At 41.6% G+C, this 23,263-nt stretch overlaps 1 protein-coding gene and 1 long non-coding RNA gene across 3 annotated transcripts in view; one reads left to right on the top strand and one right to left on the bottom strand.

Moving 5' to 3' along the window:
* limch1b (LIM and calponin homology domains 1b) overlaps positions 1-23,263 on the bottom strand; it is a 153,693-nt gene that overhangs the window by 71,844 nt on the left and 58,586 nt on the right. Inside the window, 4 exon segments of the mRNA XM_082177648.1 lie at positions 313-416; positions 11,301-11,370; positions 21,694-21,719; positions 21,721-21,765. Coding sequence (XP_082033774.1) covers positions 313-416; positions 11,301-11,370; positions 21,694-21,719; positions 21,721-21,765 — 245 coding nt within the window.
* On the top strand, positions 553-11,293 carry LOC309504542. 2 transcript variants are annotated; one of them, XR_014208121.1, is made up of 2 exons: positions 553-9,401; positions 11,243-11,293. It is a non-coding gene; the product is annotated as an uncharacterized lncRNA (long non-coding RNA). The 2 variants fall into 2 exon arrangements; XR_014208122.1 differs by lacking the exon at positions 553-9,401 and adding an exon at positions 10,275-10,824.

The raw sequence follows: 23,263 nt of genomic DNA, 5'->3' as shown, positions 1-23,263 counted from the left end.
AGCAATGGTTAAAATACTCACAGACGACACAATATATTATCTGAGTAAATCTATACAGTAAAATGATCAGATTTTGTGAGAAAATCTTGAAAATACTTCAGTCAGTTTTAATGAGTTTGTTCTGCACTAGAAACCAAAATATTTGGGGATTTATATAGAGCTCCACTGTTCAAATAACATATTGCGACATAAGAAATTATAGCAACGTCTTAGCAAAATCCAGTGTTTCTAAGTAAACAAGCACACAGGCGTACACACACACACACACACACACACAGAGAGAGAGAGAGTGTAACGAGTGGTTGATCTTACTTGTTGGTGCGTGTGGAGGTGTCCTGTAGATCTTCAGGATCGAACAGCTGCGATCCCGTCAAACCCAACTCCTCACAACCCTTCAGGAAGAGCGCCACATTATCCTAAACACACACACACACACACACACACACGTGAGCGGATCCTGCATGATCGCATCGCCAGGACTAAATGCACACACACACCGTTAAAGAGCAAGAGGGGAGGCAAACCGACGCCAGTGGTTTTGGACACTCACTGCCTGTGCCTTTCTCTTTCTCTCTCTCGCTCACTCTCTCTCTCTCTCGCTCCCTCTCCCTCGGCAAGCTTATACCGTTGATCGCACGCTCTACCTCAGGTGCAGGAATGTCTCTCTCTCTTTCAGGTGACTCTGGGTCTTTTGTTGAAGTATGCAACCTGAGCTGTGTTACCCGCTCTGTTCCTCTCTCCTCTGGTTCCCAGCTCCAGTGAAAGGCCCTGGACCCCTCCCTTCAGTCTCTCTCTCTCTCTCTCAAGCGGACCTGGAAGGGTGGCACAGTTTCCTGCCCCTAGTGATTGTTGTCACTCTGTTGTTTTGCAGGGACACAACCTTTTATCTCACGCCCATGTGTGTAAGCGAGAGAGAGAGAGAGAGAGAGAGAGAGAGAGAGAGAGAGAGAGAGAGAGAGAGAGAGAGAGAGAGAGAGAGAGAGAGAGAGAGAGAGAGAGAGAGAGAGAGAGAGAGAGAGAGAGCCCTGCCCCTAGAACTGAATCCGGCTCCTTTATACACAATAATAACATGCACATAAAGACAAATATAAAAGCAACATTTCGATGTCGTCACAGTATGTTGCAGAAGTTTGCAGTAGCGCTGAGTCAAGGTTTTGTCAGCTGAACCCGAATATTTAATTATTTAGTGCCTGCTGAGATTTTAAGTCTTGCAATATATTCAGTGGGTCCAAAAGTCTGAAACCACCTTGAAAATGTGGGATTTTCATTTAAACCTGGAAACAAAGAAATATTTCAGATTCTGGACCATTTCTAGGTCACTTATGAAATAAGTATATTTGTGCCATTGATCATGTGACTTTGTACAGATGGATCGTTCTCAAATCATGCTTGGAGAACGTGATCATCAGGTTTTGTTCATATCACATTGTCATTAAAACAAAAAATGGACATACAAATACTATGTAATGAGTAGCTGTGCCAAATGAAGCACATGACGTCGGGAGTACGATAACAACAGTCTTTTAATAATATAACACTTAGGAAAACTCAGGAGAATCAGAATACACAGCCACTTGTATAAACGAGAACGGACAAAGGAACAGACAGAAACTCAGGGTATAAATGCATGAGGCAAACAAAGAGAAGTAATCAGGACACAGCTGAACACAATAAGTAATCAATCAGTAACTAAGGAGACTAATGAGAACTCAAACAGAACATGAACATGACATACTGCCCCGGGAGTGGGAGTGCGGCCGCTTTGGGGGAGGACGAGGAGCAGGCGAAGGGCTGACCAATGATGGAGATACTAGCAGAAACAGCCACAGTGGCTCAGATGGGAGGAAATCGGAAGAAGGCCGACGGTCCAGGCCCAGAGCTCGGCCTGGATGACATCCTACGGCAGGAGGAGCCATAGAGGTCGACTTGATGCCATGAGGACGATGCACGCCGATGGAGCAGATGGTGGAGGAGCCCAATGCACAGATGAAGAGCAAATAGGGAGATAGGGACCTCGAGGTGGAGCCAGGGTGTGTCAAGCTTGAAGCAGAGGGCCGAGGTGGAACCGGCGGCAGCTAGACGGAGCCGTAGGGACGGAGAGACGGACCATGGGGCGGCTCATAAGTCCGTGGCATAGATGCGCGACATCTGACCTAGGTGGAGCCGGAGGATTGAGGTAGCCCGGTGAGGCCAAAAGGTTGATGGTCCCTGGTGGAGCCGAGGGAGGGAGGAGCGAAGGTGGAGGAGCCTGGACGACGGGCAGATGTCGAGCGACAGGAACAGCGGCTGAAGGCGGAGCCAGGGGATCCGTACATTCAGATGGTGCTGGTAAACGGCCGGCCCAAGGTGAATCCACACCACATAGAGGAGTTAGTGGAGAGGCCGAGGGGCTGACGGGGGACTGATCAGAGGGACAGGCTGAGGTCTGAAGAGGAGGGAGGGCATACTGGAAGCACAGGAGAACTACTGCTGGAGGAACCAGTGGGGCACGGGGACATCCTCTTCAAACACACACACAAAAAAAAACTGTCCACAGTCCATCCGCAACTCACTCTCTGAGGCGGGAGTGTGGGTAGGGCTCCTATCCAATCCCTCGTACACCACGATAACTCCCTCCAGGACAGGCGAAGTTGCCGACACGGACGTGTTTTGAGGCTCATGCTCCAGGGCGATGGCTGGCTCAGTCAGGTTCTCTGGCTCTTGATGGCTGGTTGGGCTCTGGGTCGCGGGCTGTACGGGGAAGTCCTCTCAGCCCAAATACTCCATCAAATTCCTCGTTTCGGGGAGGAGGTTCACCGCTGGTAAGTCCATTTTGATATTTAAATATACTCAATATGAGTGTCCGTTCTTCTGTAGTGGGTAGCTGTGGCGAATTAATCACACATCGACGGGAATATGATAACAACAGTCTTTTAATAAAACACTTAGTAAAACTGTAGAATACTGCACCCTGCATTACAGAAGCTCACTGCACAGAATAGCTGATCACAAGCCAGCAGCCATATCACCCTGCAGCCCAAGACTGCTTGCCCACTGAAGCTCAGCAGGGTTGAGCCTGGTCAGTGCCTGGATGGGAGACTCCTGGGAAAACGTTTCTGCTGGAAGAGGTGTTAGTGAGGCCAGCAGGGGGTGCTCACCCTATGGTCTGTGTGGGTCCTAATGCCCCAGTATAGTGACGGGGACACTATACTGTCAAAGAACACCGTCCTTCGGATGAGACGTTAAACAGAGGTCCTGACTCTCCGTGGTCATTAAAAATCCCAGGATGTCCTTCGGAAAATGAGTAGGGGTGTAACCCCGGCATCCTGGCCAAATTTGCCCAGTGGCCTCTGTCCATCATGGCCTCCTAATCATCCCCATACATATACTGATTGGCTTCATCACTCTGTCTGCTCTCCACCAGTAAGCGGGTGTGTGGTGTGCGTTCTGGCGTAATATAGCTGTCGTTGCATCATCCAGGTGGAGCTCATGAATGAACACAGATCCCTGCACTACTAACAGCCGCTGCTCACTGTCATCTTCAGGGATCTAGGAATCACATTAGTCTTTCAGAGCCAGATCTTTGACGATCAGCAAGCCAAGAAAAGCCTTTCCAACTCATAAACAAATCCAGAGACTAATCCTTCCCTGGAAGTGCTCATTGGAGCCAGTTTCTAGACAAATACACCACTTTGTTTCCCGCTGGAATGATAAAAACCTGTTCACCCTGATCCCGGATGTGCAGCAGCCGAATTAAAAACACAAGTTCAGTTGCTACCTTCAATTTGTAATTATAAATAAAGTGACTGTACAAATCATTTAAATTTATATTATATTAACAAGTTCAATTTTATATGGCCAGTGATCTGTGGATAGTAGCCTCCTGAGGTGTGTTTCCTTATATGACCCAATATAACGTCGTTAAATAGTAAAGAAGTCCTCACATGATTTACAGCACTAATCTGACATTCATTTGATCTAACTGATTAATTAGTTATTCCTCCATCACCATCATTAATTAACCACAGTTCTATATTGTTGAACCAACGTGGTTCAAACAATGTCTGTGCGAAAGTCTTGATTAGACAGTTAATTTCTCCGACATATGAAGATACTTTGTTGAAGGAGTTCAACTAAAATAAGTGAATGTGGTCCTATGTGTCAGGAGTTGTTTCTCAGGCATTAGTTCCGCAATTATTATCCGGCTAACTTACAGTACATTAATATGGTGCTGTACTGCATAGCTCTGCTTATGAGAAACTAGGAGCATTGCTACTTGCTGCCCACTACTAACATCACTGATATATTAGAATAGACAGTGAAACATTGAATAACTGACAATATTGAAGAACAATGTTCAACTATTGCAGTGGTTCAATGGCAGACAGTTACTCCTCCGGCATTGCTGTTACACACAGCTGGCATGTGCTGAACCCAGACCACGGTAAAGCCAGATGGAGATGCGCCAAGTACACTACAAGAAACGTGTTTTCACTCATCCATTCTGCTTCACATTGGGAATGGAGATATCCATCTGCTTTAGTTTGGAACGTTACAGATCCGTCAGAAGGGCAGAAATATGATTGAACACATGTAACAGAGTCAAAGCTGAAAGTCTCCAGCATTTCAACATGTGCAATAACACGCACTTCCTCCCTTTTCTCCTTCCCCTCCATCCATACAGCCTCCCCGCCAGGAATAACATGCAAACAATGCGCTGACACCTGCAGAAAAGGGAACTGGTGAGCAGATATAATATCAGGGAAAGTAAGACGCAGACAGCTGAAGAGGACGGAGGAAACTGACACTCGACGCAATAGAAAACACATTTCTTATAGTTTTAAAATATGACTTTAAGTGCAAACTTTCAGATGTTTCCAACAGAACGTCTGCAAATAATATGGTTGCTATAAACATATGCGAGATTTATGGATGTGTTCGGTTTGATCTTACCGTTAAGAGAATTGAAACGTTTGGCAGAACCTTTGAAAATCTCTTGAAGCTATGTACTGAGATTATTTACCCAGTTCATTTTAATTATGATTGATAACTCTTGGCTAGAGCTGAGTTACATCCATCTATTCAAGTTCCTTATGAAAACTCTGACAAAATCTCGAAAACATTCCAGGTATGCACTTGAGGAACTAAAACACTGCTGTATTACAGGAGTTTATGCAAAATGAACAACAAGCCACGACGAACTGGAGACCGCCAAACTGTAGACTATGAAACAGTGTGTCTGGAGTGAGACTCATTAATCCAAAAACAACACAGGAAAAGGAAGGGGGAGTTAACCTGTTTTATTTTGATGCAGGAGATAACAGATTAAAGTATGTTTGTGCAATTTGCACTTGACGATTGCTTTGCACTTCAAGTGCCAAAAAGACCTGGAACCAATTCATTATTTCAGAAGATGACAGACTTGAGTCTGTCTGAAAATGCAATGATTGCAATAATTCATGCTGTGGCATTATGTTTTGAAATGCTTCATGTTGTGTCAGAATCTCCTGGGCCGTATAACAGACACATCTGCAAAGTTGCGTAATTTCCCTTAAAGCTAAAATCTTTTCAATAAATGGATTAAAGGCAACCACAGTAATATCTTCCCAGAAAATGCTTTGTAATCCATTTAATTTATTATCTGACAACAAAATCACCCTAGTAAGTAAGATGCGCTTGGCAGAGACGTTATAAAGGAAGGAGGCCAAACACACATTAAAATAAATGGGAAAACAGGATTGCTCTTAAGACTTTACTCACAATTGATCCAACAGCATTTGTTGCTAAGTTAACAATACTCTAATAAGCATAAAAATACAAATATTGGGCTGATATATTACATTGGGTAAAATATTTTATTTTTAATTAGATTTGAATTGATATCTTTCAGTGTCCAAAATATTATTCACAGGTAAATAAATTTTACATTATCATTGTCAATAATATATTTGCTTTCACTGGTTTTCTTTTTTTCTTTTTTTTTGTCTTGATCCAGTGTTTGTAGCAAAGTTAAAATGTCATGATTATTTCAAGATCTAAACGATCATCTGCTGCAAGGGACGATTTGCCATGTTTCATATTTCATATCAGTAATGGCAACTACTAAACTTGTAATTATCTGTTATTGTTACTGATCAAGAGATTCTGTTTTATTGCATTTTTCATTTTCTCCTTAAAACTGCAGTGAACCAAAGACAGTCTCAAACACACGCTTTGAAATCGCTGGTGTTTCTGACGTCACAAACTACCTTGTAACCAATCAGATCAATGTGTGATCGTCAACCAGTGGATCTCTGAGCTGAGTGAGGGAGTGGAGGCGGGGCTCATTTGCATATTCATAGAACCGCGTTTACTAAATGAGGCGAGGGTGTCGAGTTACATTCAAGATATTTTAAGCTATGAATACTTTTTTTTTCCAAGGAAAAACGCTTACATATGTCATTTTCTGATCAAAGATGATTTTAAGGGATACAATTATTGACTACAGGGGGACCTTAAACAATATAACACAAGGAGCTGTGCTGATATTAATATTGAGTAACCTTTGACATATACTGTATTGCATGTGTGTTTTTGCTCCAACAAAAATAATTCCAAACAAAGTCACAGCAGAATTACCCGTTTGACTGTGGAAAGCGGCAAGCCTTACACTGTAAGTTTGCCAGTTGACTTATGTTTTAATATGCCTCAGGTCATAGAGCTTTTTAGATGGATGACGAGGCTTTTTAGGTCGTGTAGAATCTGCCATCTCTGACCCAGTTCGTTTGCTGGCTTCCATGGCTGCAATACGCTCTGTTTTCCACTAACTGGCAACCCGGGCTGTCGGAATACTATTGGGTGAATTTGTAATGGGCGGAGTCACAGACCAAAACAAAAACAGAAATTCCGACATGAAACGCACATTTTAAAGTAGAATAACTTGAAGCAGTTTTTCAGAAAAATAAGTGTTAGCATGTTTTTCTAAATATCAGCAAACATATTTCTATAGTCAAATAAAATAAATAAATAAATGAATGAAAAAGCCGTTTTTAACAAACTAGCTGAGAGAATGATTCAGTGACGAACTCATAAAGAAAGTCACTTGTTTTGTTCCTGAATGAATCAGCATTTTTGGACAAATCCATTGGAAGGATGATTCAATGACTCTCTCCTGAATGAATCAGTGTTTCTGAAAGAATCAATTCATTGAATGATTCAAATAAACACAGTCACTTGTCTCCAACTACTGTCGCCACAAGAGTGAGGGGAAGTTATTCTGATTCAACATGAATTTAACACAATAATTATGTGCACCGATAAATCATATAGAATAAACACGGCAAGATTCCTTAAAAAAAAAAAAAAATTGTCCATTTTGATTTCATGGTGACTTAAATATATTGTAATAATGTTGCTGCCAACCATTTGCAACATCTTTTGCAGTGTGCATATGATGCATACAGTAGGTATCCAGATAGGCGACTGGTTATAGATTGGAGCAGAGTTAATGTAATGCAAACACAAGAGATCTTGTCTGATATAACGGGCGAGAGGAAGCATTCCAGGGCTTTAATGTGCAATAAGATATTGTGGTGTAATTGTAGCTCTGGGATCACAGCGAGACACGGGGGAAACCAGGCAGAGAGCGATAGAGAGACAGATTTGAGGAATGCTGGGGTGTAATTACCCATGCCTGTTACGAGCCATAGGAGGGGTGGACGGCGAAGATAAGACGGCCCAGCCAAACCACACTTCCTTCAAAACACTCATTCTAAGCGCTGGCTGATTAACACCTGTTATTTTTACAATGTCTTCCTTCAAACTCTTATTAAGTTTTCTATTATGCCAGAGTCGCCGCCCTCTCTAGTGCACACTTGTTTTCATTCACTCAGAGAAGCGCACGGGACTCGGCACTGATGTCAGAGGACAAAAGGAGGTGGAGGGCGAAACTGAAAGAACACCCTTAAAGAAAACAAGAGGTGCATTCATTAGCCTGAAACCTCAGCGTGATTTTAACCCAATATAAAGTTTAACATTCTGACTAATATCCGCTTGCAGCTTGACTCCGAAAGCACACGATGACCTTAAAGCTTTGGCAACATCAAGCTACCAAACCTGTGCCATGAAGCAACTCAAGAAGATTCATCAGATTCCCTGCAGATGTGTTGATCTCTGTCAAAGGGGAACGTGAACGCTCTCGAAGGCCACACTGACTCAGACGCTGGATTATCTGACCATTCAGGGAACACGTATCTTATATTATCTCAAACATTAACATCAAGTGATTTTCCCAGGGATTCTGTGAACGATGTAAACTTTTCAAATGTTTTCAGAAACATTTATATATTAATCACAGTACAGCCAGATATTTGTGTCTGAGAGGCATCACTGAGGAACTGCACCCTAACAGCAAAATGATTTACTTTTATTTGTATATTCTCAGCAATAAAAATAAAATATTCCAGAAGGAAAAATGAATTGAACCCACCACAGCCATGATCAGCAGCCCACTTCATAAAGCCAGAGATTAAACCAACAGAATATTTCCACAAAGCATTCATGTACCATCAAAAGTTTGGGGTCGGTAAGATTTTTAATGTTTCTGTCTCTTCTGCTCACCAAGGCTACATTTATTTGATCAAAAATACAGTCAAATTATGAAATATTATTCCAATGTAAAACAGATGTTGTCTATGTGAATATATAGTAAAGTGTAATTTATTCCTGTGATCAAAGCTGAATGTTCAGCATCATTACTCCAGTCTTCAGTGTCACATGATCCTTCACAAATCATTCTAATATGAGGATTTGATGATCAAGAAACATTTATGATTATTATCAATGTTGAAAACAGTTGTGCTGCTTGCTGTGGAAACCATGTTTTTCAGGATTCTTTGATGAATAGAAAGTTGAAAAGGGCAGCATTTATTTTAATCTTTTGTAACATTATAAATGTCTTTACTGTCACTTTTGATCACTTTAATGCATCCTTGATGAATAAAAGTATTGATTTCTCTCAAGAAGTAAAATGTATAATGTAAGCACTGCCTGAAGTTCTAATCTGACAGCAGCTGAAGTCAGTGAACACACTTTCACCAGTCTGCCAGGAAGTAAAGTGTTGTTCACATGTTTCCAGGCAGATTTACCATGAGATTTAACTTGAAAATGTTCCGATAAGAGCATCTTGTGTGTCAGTGGCAGGAAAACATTTCACATGATCAGTGTCACAAATAATAGAGCAGAATTGTGTATATTTCTTCTTCGTTTTACATCATAAGAGGGCTTTTCACACAGTGCTTAACCCCATGTTATCATCGCTGATGTGCTGTTACAGCTAGATATTTAACACCCAACACCAAATCCAGCACCTCATATTCACACACTTCACTCAGCCACAGAAAAACATTGGAGAGAAAAAAGGAAAATGCATCAGTTGGAGTGAAGTAAGTTTTTACCTTTACAGTCTGAAAAGTCCATTTCAGTAAAAACTTGATAGCAGTCTACAATATATATTTATTTACACAACAGTTCTTTCTGGTTCTCGAATCTGATTGGCTGAGAGCCTTTTCCAGCAGTGCAATATTCTCCCAGTATCAGAACTGGAACCGTTTCACCGTTTGTATCACTCCCGTCTGCGACTGTCACGGCGGTCCAGCAAATCCACCATATAAAAAAATAAAGTCACGAAATGTAGTTTAAAAAAAAATTATGCGAGAATGTAGTTATTTAGACGTCAAATATGTGACTAATATATAATCATACTGCCTATTTTACAATCTGTTGATACGCTTTTGCCGATGCGAGCTCCAGGCCGTCAGCGGTTGTTCAGTGCTCATGTTCCCGCAGAGAACAGCGTCATTTCGGACAGTCCTTCAGGAATTTACAGATGGCATGTAGAGAGTGGTTAAACATGAGATATACACTGAACAAAATTATAAACGCAACACTTTTGTTTTTGCCCCCATTTTTTCTCAAATATTGTTCACAAATCGGTCTAAATCTGTGTTAGTGAGCACTTCTCCTTTGCCGAGATAATCCATCCACCTCACAGGTGTGGCATATCAAGATGCTGATTAGACAGCATGATTATTGCACAGGTGTATCTTAGGCTGCCCACAATAAAAGGCCACTCTAAAATGTGCAGTTTTACTGTATTGTTGATTGTGGCCTGTGGAATGTTGGTCCACTCCTCTTCAATGGCTGTGCGAAGTTGCTGGATATTATTGCTGGCAGTATGATACAGTAGATAGAAATAGGCCTTTTGTGTATATAGAAAAAGTCTTAGATCTTTGAGTTCAGCTCATGAAAAATGGGGGAAAAAACTAAAGTGTTGCATTTATAATTTTGTTCAGTATAATTCATTTGTGGTATTTCAAACGGGCAATCTTTGGTCTTATTAATCTATTACATGTTCCAGAGCAAATCGATTTTGGTTAAGGGGAAAATTAAGAATAAAATTAATCATAACTCTATATTTAGGCTCTATTTCACTTGAATCCTGTAACTTTACTAAGAGTGCTGCTTGTACGTTTGACTGAATTATTTGCTTGGGTTTATTTCCCTTTTGTCTTTTATAATGGCTATATTGTTCATTTAAATATTGTTATTCAATGAATTTTATTTTATATAAATAATATGTCGTATTTGCTATTGAGAAAGGATTGTGATATGGATTTCAGTGAAAGTTACATTATTACGCCATTAGAGGCAAAGACTGACTTTTTGAGTGAGTCAGAACAAGGAAGTTGTTTTAGTGCTGTCTGTCATGGGAAGGACAAAGACGAACATTTCCTCAGCGGACATTCAAACTGATTTTTTGGATATAATGGACATGGACCTGAAGAATGAATGCTATATCAGATGCAGGTAACACACTCGTTTAGTCGATCTCTATCTCATAAAACCACAATACTGTACTCTACATAATACAACAAGCATTAGTGAAGCAACTCAGCGTTCCTTCATTACTAGTTATAAAGTGATGTTTCAGAATTAGTAACGGAGGCTTGGGCTCAACTCGCTGTATATCAGTGATTACCCACAGCCGAATCACAGCCGTGCTGATATACAGCCATATCGCACTGCTACTCCTGTGATACTGCTCATATATAATACAAGGTGCATAACACTAGAGCCTTTATAGATATATAATAAATGAGAACGTATGAATACCCATGATTAGTTGTTTACCCCAGGTAAATTATGAGCAATGTGTGTCTTTACCTAGAGTTAACTAGATCACGTGTCAAAAGCACTAATGTTTCTTTGTCTTGTTAATTAACAGTGCAAAACTCTGGACAACTGGACAAACTGGACACAGGGCAGAAACTAGAAACCCTTACCAGAGCAGCTACAGGAGTGGGCAGCCGGTTTATCTTCTTCACCAGACCCGGTCTGATCGAGCTCAGCAGTCTGAGAGAGAGAGAGAGAGAGAGAGAGAGAGGAGAGAGAGAGAGAGAGAGAGAGAAGAGAGAGAGAGTCACGATCAATGGAGGTTTCCACATCTGTCTGCATGAACAAGCAACACACACGATCAGGTTTCCTCACACTAGACGCTCTTCAGATACTGATAACATTCCAAAGAGATATTAAAAGTTCCAAACAAATTCCTTTTCTTGTGTTGGAGTAAGATTTCTTTAGCGAGTGTTAGGCAGAAAAAAAGGTGTAAATGTGATTATCCTTTTGTGAGCGAAGGTGTCCTCGAGGGATACAGTAGTCTAGACGGCTACTTGTTTGATATACTCAACAGTATTCAATTAATTATGAATATAACATGGTGGTGTGCTTTTACTTTTACTTTACTTTTAATCACCATCATATGGGAAATAATAAAACATCTTTATACCCTGGTTCAGTCTTACAAGCATTTTAAATTTATTCAACAACCATTCCTGAAATATTTTCACCACAGGGGGACTTTAAATGATAAGGTGCTTCCTCACAAAAGCGGTTTATTCAGTGTAGTGAAGCCTGCATCCATCAAAACAAACGGCCTCTGCTCTCCTTCCCTGTGTACCAGTGTTAGCATTAGCCGTCAGCTTCTTTGGTTAAAGGTTGCAGGCTTGGCTTCTGGTGGCTTTGCCAGCACTGCTCTGGACTCACTCGCTGTTTACTGGGCCAAACGGATAAATGCTCCACGCTACACACTTCAAATAAGTTTCGTTCCGCTTTTGAAGCGTTTGCTATCCGATGTTTCTCATACACAACACAAATGACAGCACATAATCAAAGAGAGTTGGGTAACTTTGTAGTAGCACCAGTACATAGTTTTAGTCCCACCGGCACAAAAAAAGGTCACAAAATGATACCATTTAGTCACCGTCTGGAGCCCTGATTTACAGCGGATCTCTAATGGAAAGTTGGAGCTATTAATGTGCTTAGCGGGAAACTCACAGGCTCCATGCTGGAGACCACTGGCATAAAGTCATAATGTGACCCTTAAATATTATTCTTGTTGGAGTAAAGGCCATGAAACGCATGCTGACCTTCAGCCGTCTGTTGGCCTAGTTTCTGTTGGCACCAGTTGGACCAGCATCTGTGGTTTTTGGGCGATTGAGTGTGTTGAATTGGCGGCAAAGCCTGTCGTTGACAGAAATCATTCTGATTGGCTGTTCAACCAGTGCATGAGAAGAACAACAGACGTGAAGTGCTCAACAGATGATCAGACTGTTCATGTAGATTAAAACACAGTTTATTTTACTGAGTATGGGCTGAAAAAGCTAATGTGCAGTTTAGGGGCTCTGACTGAAGACAAGCACACTAAACTCCACAGTGTAAAGATCCCGAAGGACTGAAGACTACACACACACAACATGATCTGATAGACCATTAAATGTGCAGTAACATGGCTGTCAAGTTTCAGGAAGGAGAGCAAAATAAACGCCTTTCTATAGTAAAACATTCAGGAAGTTTGTATGTTTTTGGTGTCGCGCTGGAGAAATGTTTAAGGAAACACCTGGAGCGTCTGAAAGGAATCAGACATGAGGGCTTTCACGGGCCAGACACACAGAAGTCACGCTGAGGACACACATTAATGCTGAAGATCATACATCATGCTTATATAGTAGCCTTGACCTGAAAACATCACTAACTGGAGAGCAGCTCGTCAGAATTAAAACCGTGTGTGACTCTAGAGTCCATCAACTTGCTGATGTCCTGAGGAGGATTTGGGCCGGAGCGTTTTTCATCTGACCTAACCTTCAGCACACACACACACACACACCTCTCTATGAAGCCTCCATTGTTTTCTAATATAACAGAGGCAGCATAGAGTCAGATCAGAGCTGAAGTGTGATAACCATCAGAATAAGCTATTGTTGTAATATTGAAAAAAGACTGGAAACACATCTATTTTTGACCAATGAGTTCAGATTCGGATACTGTGACCTCAAAATTCTCCGTTGTTAAAAAAGCTTAAGGGCCGTTTACACCAGTGGTTCTCAAACTTGGGGTCGCGACCGGGGTCGCGAGTTGGTTTGAAAAAATTCTGTATTTTCTGATTACAATAAATATTTTTCAATACTAAAAAATTAAGATTACAAATAAATATTTTTTGATTTCTAAAGACAGAAGTGATTAGAAGGTTTAAAAAAAATGTTAAATAATATTTCGTGACTCTAAGATATGACGTCACCGTGCGGCGACTGATCGCTAGTTATCAATACAGCACGCAACTGCACGTGGAAACTGCAACTGCAAGAATGGATACATTTGTAATTCGCAAGGTTAAAAATGTTGAGGAAATTGTGGACAGTCTGCCTGAATCATCTGAACCGTGTACCTCTACAAAACACAAGAGCAAGACCCCTTCTGACCAATGTAGGAAACGTCGGAAATATCAAGAGGAATTCATAAAGTATGGATTCACTTGCTCTACTGTCAACGATGTGGACCATCCTCAGTGTGTAATCTGTTCAGAAGTGCTTGCCCATGAAAGTATGAAGCCTGGAAAAATGCAGAGACATTTGGAGACAAGACACCCTGCTTGTGTTGAAAAACCTATAGACTTTTTTCGCAGAAAAGAGAAGGAATTACAGATTCAAAAACGCACACTCGCACAACAAACCCAAATTACTGCTAATGCTCTGAAGGCATCTTATGAGGTGGCATACCTGATAGCACAGTCCAAAAAGCCACACACAATCGGGGAAACCTTGATTAAGCCCGCAGCTGTGGCTATGTGTCGGGCCATACATGGTGAGAAAATTGCAAGTGAGCTTATGACTGTCCCATTGTCGAATGACACGATAGCTCGTCGTATTCATGATATTTCAAAAGACATTAAGAGTCAATTGATTAACAGGTTAAATGGAAAGAAATATGCGTTACAGGTCGACGAATCTACCGATGTGTCTAATTCTTCTCAGTTGCTGGCATTCATCAGATACACATTTGATGGAAAAATGCACGAGGAAATGCTTTTCTGCTCAGTGCTGGAGGGGACTTGTACCGGCAGTGACATTTTCAACAAGCTGGACACCAGACTAAAGAGATGCGACTTTCATGGGATAGCTGTGTTGGCGTATGTACTGATGGTGCAGGTGCAATGGTAGGTAAAAACAAGGGACTCAAGGCAAAGGTTTTAGAAGTGGCTCCTCATGTTAAGTTTACGCACTGCATAATTCACCGTGAGTCTCTTGCTAGCAAAGCACTTGATAGTGAGCTTAACAGTGTTCTCAAAGGTGCAATCAAAATTGTAAATCACATAAAATCACATCCAGTAACCAGTAGACTGCTAGCCACCCTTTGCAACGAGATGGGCTCGCAGCACGAAGCGCTGCTGTTTCATACCGAAGTCCGGTGGTTATCTCGCGGGAAGGCACTCAGCCGGCTTTACGAACTGCGTGAGGAAGTGCACTCGTTGTTGAAAGAATCTAAATCTGAATTCGCGCACCACCTGACAGATCCAGATTGGTTATCAAAACTTGCTTATTTGGCCTGTGTATTCGAAAGGCTTAACATGCTTAATCTTTCATTACAAGGTCCAAACACAAACATCTTGACAATGAATGAGAAAATTGATGCATTTGTAAAAAAGCTGGAAAGATGGGCTGAGCGAGTTGAACAAGGTAATGTGGAGATGTTTCCTGAACTGGATGAACATCTGGAGGAGAATGGACTGAGTCTCGGCAACCTGAAAACACACATCACTGGTCATCTCCACGGCCTTTTGGAACAATTCCATAAGTATTTTCCAAAAGAGACGCAACCAGAACTGTATGACTGGATACGGCAACCATTCACTGAAACTAGGACTAATCTCCCCACAAAACTGGAAGATGCTTTGCTGGAGCTGTCCAGTGATCGAACATTAAAAACTTTATTTTCCAGTTCCACACTGCCTGAATTTTGGATCGCAGTAGCAGAAGAATACAGAGAGTTATCTGGTGTGGCAATGGATGTACTGCTTCCGTTTGGCTCTACTTATTTGTGCGAGCAGACTTTTTCCGCTGTTACATACATCGTCTTGATGTTGAGGATGATCTGCGAGTAGCCGTATCCAACATCAGGCCACAGATTACGCTTTTGTGCACCGAAAAACAAGTGCACCCATCCCACTGAAAGGTAAGCCTAAATTTATATACAGTAAATATTATGGAAGTTTGTTTCCGCCACGTAAGAAAATATTTGAAAAAGATAATTGCGATTTTTTTTTTTTTTTTTTTTTAATCTAAAAATTGCGAGTTTACATCTCGCTATTCTGACTTGTTTTCTCATAATTGTGAAATATAAACTTGCAGTGCGAGTTATAAAGTTATAAATGATATAAAGTCGCAATTACCTTTTTTATTTTTTATTCTGTGGTGGAAACAAGCTTCCATAGGAAGTGGATGTGGATTTAAAACAACTTTTTTTGTTTATTGTTTGTGTCAGAGTCCTGCACGGGTTCGGGTGACCCGCAAATTTTGGTCAAACGAGTGAAAAATATCCAACTGTGTCGGATACGGGTGCGGGTCGGGTCGGACACGGGGGAAACGCGGGTCTAAACACGGGTTCAAAACAGTCACGTGCAAATGTAAAAATAAATGCATATTTTTAGGAACACATCTACAAAACTATGCCTGTATTTCAAGTTGATCAAATATATATATTTTTTTTTTTATTTGAGCCCGCGCCCTCCCATGAGTCTCTAGGCCTAACGTTACATTCACTTTTAAAAAATCACAACCACTCAAACTGCTGCATGAGTCGTCGAGATGGATAGTGAGGAGTTTAAAAAAAAAATAGCTAGAGGAGATTATAAAGTTGTCGACAATACTTCATCGAAACTCAAGTCCAGTGTTTGGGAGAAATTTGGGGTCATCTCTGATGAAGAAAGCAACATTTTGAAAGGCTTTGCTGCGTGCAAAACCTGCCTTAAAGTTTTCGTGTTCGATAGCCGAAAATATGGAACTTCGTCGCTGAGGAAGCACGCAGATACCTGCAGTAACATACCGAGCACCAGTTGTTCTATCGAACAGTATCTTTCAAAGGGGACAGAACTGAAGGTGCCTCGTAGAGATGATAAGGACACCATAACCAGGCTGTCTGTGAACTTTGTATGCAATGATATTAGACCCTTTGATGCAGTACACGGCGAGGGATTTTTTGCATTAGCACAAGGGTTGATAGATGTTGGTGCTCGGGCTGGTCGTGTGGATGTTAAACAACTACTGCCTGACCCTACGACGGTTTCTCGTGGTGTTAACAAATATGCAGAGGAGATTCGCCAAAAACTAATCCCAGAACTTAAAATGCAGTTGGAGGGGAGTAATGGAGCTGTTACTTTGGACATGTGGACTGACGATTACAGAAAAACCGGCTACCTTTGTGTTACTCTGCACTACATTAACAATAAGTGGGAGCTTATCGAACGAATGCTGTGTACCTCTGAGTGGGACAGTTCACTGCGTAAAACGGCTGACAACATTAAACCAGCCATCATCAGCGCATTGCGTAAATTTGGCATTGATGAATTCTACTCCAAACTCGTGTATGTGACAGATAGGGGCGCAAATATTGTTGCAGCCCTGCGTACAGTGACCAGATTGAGCTGCGCTGCCCATATTTTTAATACTGTCCTGTACACTACATTCAAACCGTCCCAGGAGGATATGTACGGGGAAGAAGTAACTGCAATGATTGACTCGGCCAAGTCACTGGTGACATATTTCAAGCAGACCAACCTCCAGGCTCGCCTGAAAAAGACTCTTAAAAACTCTGTAGAGACACGTTGGAATTCCCTGCATACAATGCTAGAGTCTATCAGCAGTCAATATGAAGACATCCGCACACTTCTGGAAGAGCGAGGGGAAGTTGACCGCCTCACAAATTTGGATGAAGAGGTCCTCTCCGACTTTGTTGCATTCCTGGAGCGATTTAAGGAAGCCACTAAAGCGTTAGAGGCATCGAAAACCCAGACCCTCCATCTAACCATTGTTTGGTAGGAGCGCATCAGACGCCACTTGCGAGCTTCTTCAAATGATAGCATGACCATGTCCTCGCTGAAGGAGAAATGCCTCAGTATTCTCCAGGACAAGTTCGAAATTCATCATTTACACAGACTTGCAATGTTCCTGCATCCTAAACTGAAAAGTATGAAGCTACTTGCTGACAGTAGTGAAGTGGCAAGCGTGCACAGTGAGATGCGGCGCCTTGTGAAAGGTCAGTATTAATGCAAATACAGCCACAGGGGAAAAAAATAATATTTTTATTAAATAACATTTGAAAACCTGTATAAACTGAACACCAAATAACAATACATTTGAGTAATAGTTCTGTATTTAAACACAAATAATCTAGATCAAAATTGTAGAGACACACCAGAACATTAACTATTGAGAGGTGATGACGCGTTCATGAAAAATGTCACAAAGAAACGGCAAAAGTAGCCTAATGATTAGGCTATTGAATATGTCAAATATAGCCAGGAGACAGAGCAGTCTGTTTTCTTTCGTTTTGAATTGTTTTGTTTAAAAGTACACATTTCAAGCTTTCTATACATTTCTCAGGTGGTCTGTGAGGCATGTAGCTTATACGCTGAGTTTCGTTAATTTCCAGTTCATGCGCCGTTGCCTCCGCGCTCTGGCGTGTCCTGATGCCTGCTATTATTTCTTATTTCTTAAATTCAGACAATTGGTTGTAAAACATTGATTAAAATTAAGATAAAATTAATACAAAACGAAATTCACTTTAAAGAAAGGCTTTATACAATAAGAAACTTAATGAAGTGGTCAATAATGTCTGCCCACTCTGTCTCCCGACATATTGCACAACTTATGATCTTAGGCTACTATGCTTTTCACTTCTCATATAATCAACATTGATGAAATAATATATAAATGTATATAAAATTGTGAAACTAAATGTTTTCTTTAATGACTAGCCTACCACACGTAGGCCTAATAGCCTACAGTAGCCTACCCTATATATAATTTTTATGTCGGAGCGGGATTTGGCCGAAAGAAAAATGATTTGCCACCTAAAAGTTACAGATTTTTTGTGTCACGTAGGCATTGTGTATTTCCCTCATATTAAATATAAAATGCATGTGTAGGCTGATATTTTTCCTTTATTAAGGGAGTATGGAGATATAAACAGACGTTTCCATATATTGGTATTAAATGCATTTTTATTTTCATTCATAAAATGCAGTTTTGACTGCAAATGTCACGTCCATACAATTTTTTGCACTACAATATTTGTTTACATTTATTATAGACCTTAAGGATAAGCGTGGAAGTCCTGAGGAGCAGTGCCACCACCCCCCACCGCAGAAGCGAGTTCGAGTGTCGGCGGACACTTTATCTGACGTGGAAGATTCCAGTGATGAGGGCCCGCAGTATCAGGACGAAGTGGCTGCTTACATCGATCACAAATCGCCAAAAGATGACCATTTTGACATTTTGTCATGGTGGCAAGACCATGCTCACCTTTTCCCTAATATTGCCCAGATTGCGAGGTCTATCCTCGCCATCCCTGCATCCAGCGCTGCAAGTGAGCGAGACTTCTCTTGTGCTAGATACGTTATCCAAGAGCGGAGGAGTCAGCTGAAACCGTCAACAGTGGACGATGTGCTTTTTTTACACAGCAATTTAAAACACCACAAATAGGATCTAATCACCTCGCACTGGATTCATAAACGGGACAGTTTCACGTCTCAGCCCTAATTGTAAGGCTGTGTATAGTTAAGTAGCATAATGCACAGGCCGGCCGGTGTATGTATAGCGTTTAGGATTCGCATACAACTGGACTTTTCTTTCATTTAAAAGTATCACATAGCCTACACTGTTGTTATTGTCTAATTTAACACTGTTAAGTAGGCCTATGTGTGGTGTGAAATTGTCTGATGTGCTAGACGAAATTGCATTGTTTTGTGGTAACGTTAGCCATGTTCTTTTTAGGCTATCGGCTTTTTGACAGCTTCGGCTGTTGTCCTTGTGTTAAGGCAAGCCGCCAAAGGCAATAAAAATGTGAAAAAAGTGTGTCTATAATGTGATTGGCTAAACTGATTTTATTTCGGGTGCGGGTCGGTTCTCGGTTCTATTTTAAGCGGGTCGGGTCGGGTTGCGGATTTTAATTAGTGCTGCTGTCGGAAAACGGGTCGGATGCGGTTTTAAGCACTGCGGGTACGGGCGGGTGCGGGTTTACAAAATCGGACCCGTGCAGCTCTCTGGTTTGTGTATTCTGTGGTAGTGGGTCGCGAGTTCTCGTCAATGTTAGTTTAGGGGTCGCTGGCTAAAAAGTTTGATAACCACTGGTTTACACGACATCGTTTTCAAGTCAAAACTGAGAACTTTATATGCGTTTTGGCCGTTCATTTCCACAACAGCGGCATTTTGAGGGCCTGAAAACGCAAACTTTTGAAAACGTGTTTCAGAGTGCAAGTTCTTGAAAGCGATGACGTCATCGTATCCGTGCATAAAACAACTACTTGTGGAAACGGTGATGTCATGCACATGTGTGTTCAGTCTATAGGCATGTAGTGTTTCTTTACAGGTGACATCTCCATCTACTGGCCTGACAGCAGAATACAGCGCTTACAGCCGCTGTCACAGATCCGAGTGTACAGGGATAGTTTTGACAACGCGATTGAATCTAGAAAACGGTCCGACTGTGAGGCTGAGGGGATGAGAGATGATGGCGTGTGCTTTAGTGTGGAAACATCTGTATATCCAGCTCTTGTTAGTGTCATACATGTCATCAAATGAAGATCTGCTGGATATGGTGGGGGGAAATGCAAAGCTCTACGAGAAATGATATCAGAATGTTATCCGTGTGTCTCTGTGCTGGAGAAGCTCATTTTCTCCACTGCTGTTCACAGGCTAAGATGTTTATTACTTGTTTTTCCTGTGTGAGACAATGCAAATGTGATGGGAAACTGTCCTCACAAGAGTTCCTCAGAAGATCAGCTTCTTGACAGCTCAAGAAAACACCATGAGCTTGTAAGCTGGATCCAGTTGTGTTTCAGATCCACCTGTCCTGAAGTGTCTAACTGTGATTGGTTGATTTGATTTTCATGTCAGTCAGACTGATCTTTCCTGTCTGAGCGAGCAGATCTTCAGCATTAAGAACAATGCGAGGTATCGTGTGTGTTTATGGAAAGGGGATTGTCTGTATGTACATATTTGTTAATGAGAAGCAGTGTTGAGCTAAAACTCCCAACACAAACACTTCTGTTAACAATTAGTCTAATGGAAACCGACGCTGATGAAAGCTTTCAAAGCTTCTGCTCTACTCAAACAAGACTACACATATGAAATGAGACGTCTCCTGCAGCTTCGCCCTGAGAAAAAGAGCCAGTGTTCACACATGTGACTCCTGGAGATCTCAACAACGACTCAACGATGTCTCAAACAGTGACTGGATTTGGCCAGAAAAAAAATTTAGATCAATATGAACTCAAACATACCAAGACAGAGCAGATTATATGCGGTCCACATTCGGTTTACAGCTTTTATTTTTAACATTTGCGTCTATTTCAATGCTCGTAAATAAGTTTAGGACAGCACCATACATTTTAATATATTATATCAAAAGATATTACTTAAAGGGGTAGTTCCCCAAAACTTCTGTCATCATTTACTCATTCCAGACCTGTATGACTGGTTTCTTCTGCGTTGGGGTCAAACATCATTAGACCTCAAAGTCCTTCACTGAATTTTCATTTCTGAGTGAAATTATAATAATCCCGTATCCACCTCAATACCAGCACTAGTGTTTCACAATACAACAAGACACCGGATATAAAGTGGGAGTGAATATTCCTCTGGGTAGTGAGAAGGGATCAGATCCCACACCTACTGTACTAATCATCTCAAACCAAAGGAACAACTCCAGAACCGGCCTTAAACATGTCTAAAGTCCAGAACTTATAAGACTAGTTCTGATTAAAGCTGTCAGAGCTGAAGACAGTCATGTTTACTGTACTGTGTCTCTCAGATGACGGAGGATCGAACTCTCAGGACAGGCCAGTGTTCCTGCTAAAGAAAACCACATCTGCCAGAACAAGACAAACTCCAGAAGACACATTTAAAAATTAGCATTAAAAACCATTCACAAACATATGAAAAGGTAAGTAAATGATGACAGAATTAAACACTGCCCCTTTAAATGTATGTGTGTGTGTGTGTGTGTGTGTGTGTGTGTGTGTGTGTGTGTGTGTGTGTGTGTGTGTGTGTGTGTGTGTGTGTGTGTGTGTGTGTGTGTGTGTGTGTGTGTGTGTGTGTGTGTGTGTGTTTTGAGAGAGTTACTCACTCGCACAGTAAGATGCCGTTGTCGAGGTCCAGCTCTGAAGTCCTTGTCAGAGAAACTCCTGCCGGTCACCGCCTGCAACACACACACACAACGTGTTTATCACACAGCAGTCAAAAGCACGGGTGTGCAGTTTTCAGTGTTTATACCAGCGTTTCTCAGAGAAGACTCTGGCATTACAATAGAGGAAATTCAAGATAGAAATCAACAACACAACAGGAAATGACCTTCTACGACACAGCGCAAATCAAAGCTTATTCCACTGCTTATTTCAGAGAGCGAGAGAGAGAGAGAGAGAGTGTCAGAGAGAGAGTCAGAGAGAGAGAGAGAGAGAGAGAAGAGAGAGTGTCAGAGAGAGAGTCAGAGAGAGAGAGAGAGAGAGAGAGAGTGTCAGAGAGAGAGTCAGAGAGAGAGAGAGAGAGAGAGAGAGAGAGAGAGAGAGAGAGCAGAGAGTGTCAGGAGAGAGAGTCAGAGAGAGAGTGTCAGAGAGAGAGTCAGAGAGAGAGAGAGAGAGAGAGAGAGCAGAGAGAGAGAGAGAGAGAGAGAGAGAGAGAGAGAGAGAGCAGAGAGTGTCAGAGAGAGAGTCAGAGAGAGAGTCAGAGAGAGAGAGAGAGAGAGAGAGCAGAGAGAGAGAGAGAGAGAAGAGAGAGAGAGAGAGAGAGAGAGAGAGAGAGAGAGAGAGAGAGAGAGAGAGAGGAGAGCAGAGAGTGTCAGAGAGAGAGTCAGAGAGAGAGTGTCAGAGAGAGAGTCAGAGAGAGAGAGAGAGAGAGAGAGCAGAGGAGCAGAGAGAGATAGAGAGAGAGAGAGAGAGAGAGAGAGAGAGCAGAGAGTGTCAGAGAGAGAGGTCAGAGAGAGAGTCAGAGAGAGAGAGAGAGAGAGAGCAGAGAGAGAGAGAGAGAGAGAGAGAGGAGAGAGAGAGAGATGAGAGAGGAGAGAGAGAGAGAGAGAGAGAGAGAGAGACGATAGAGAGAGAAAAATAGTCCCGCTCTCTCTCTCTAACAGGCTTGGAGTAAGCGGCCGTCATTCCGGCTAAAATCTCTTTCTCAGGCGAGTGTCATGCTAATTATTGATGACATGTGGGATTTACCTTGTGTGCCGCTCGTGTTTTCCTCCCGCAGAGGCACCGTAAGCAGGTTACACATACACAGTTTATATAGTGCTAGAATTATTACATAATAAAGCAGCTCATTTATTTAAGTGCACTTTACAATCCTTCTCAAAATAGCTGAGATCTACTAAACGCTTTTATAGTCCAGAAAGAACAACTTGACAGGAGATTAGCTGGAGTCACACACTTGAGCCTCGGATCTGAGGAAAAGACAAAGACACCACAATAGCAGTTTCCACGAAATACAAGTTTCTGGCATATATAATTTGTTATGCTTTTCCCAACAAACAAAGCTAAAATTACACTATACTTAAGCAGTGTCTGTGTCCACTACAGTCGTTCAGGAACCGTGAATAGAAGAAGAACAACAAACCACATGTGTGAAAATAAAAGTCTCTGATTGTGGAATGAGGGAAACATTATATCTGAAATTATTTTATTATATTGATATTCTCTTTATAAAAA

This window comes from Leuciscus leuciscus (assembly GCF_965113295.1).
Source record: "Leuciscus leuciscus genome assembly, chromosome: 8".
NCBI lineage: Eukaryota > Metazoa > Chordata > Actinopteri > Cypriniformes > Leuciscidae > Leuciscus > Leuciscus leuciscus.
The sequence above is the reverse complement of the archived record's forward strand: the minus strand, read 5'-3'. Positions and strand labels throughout refer to the sequence as shown.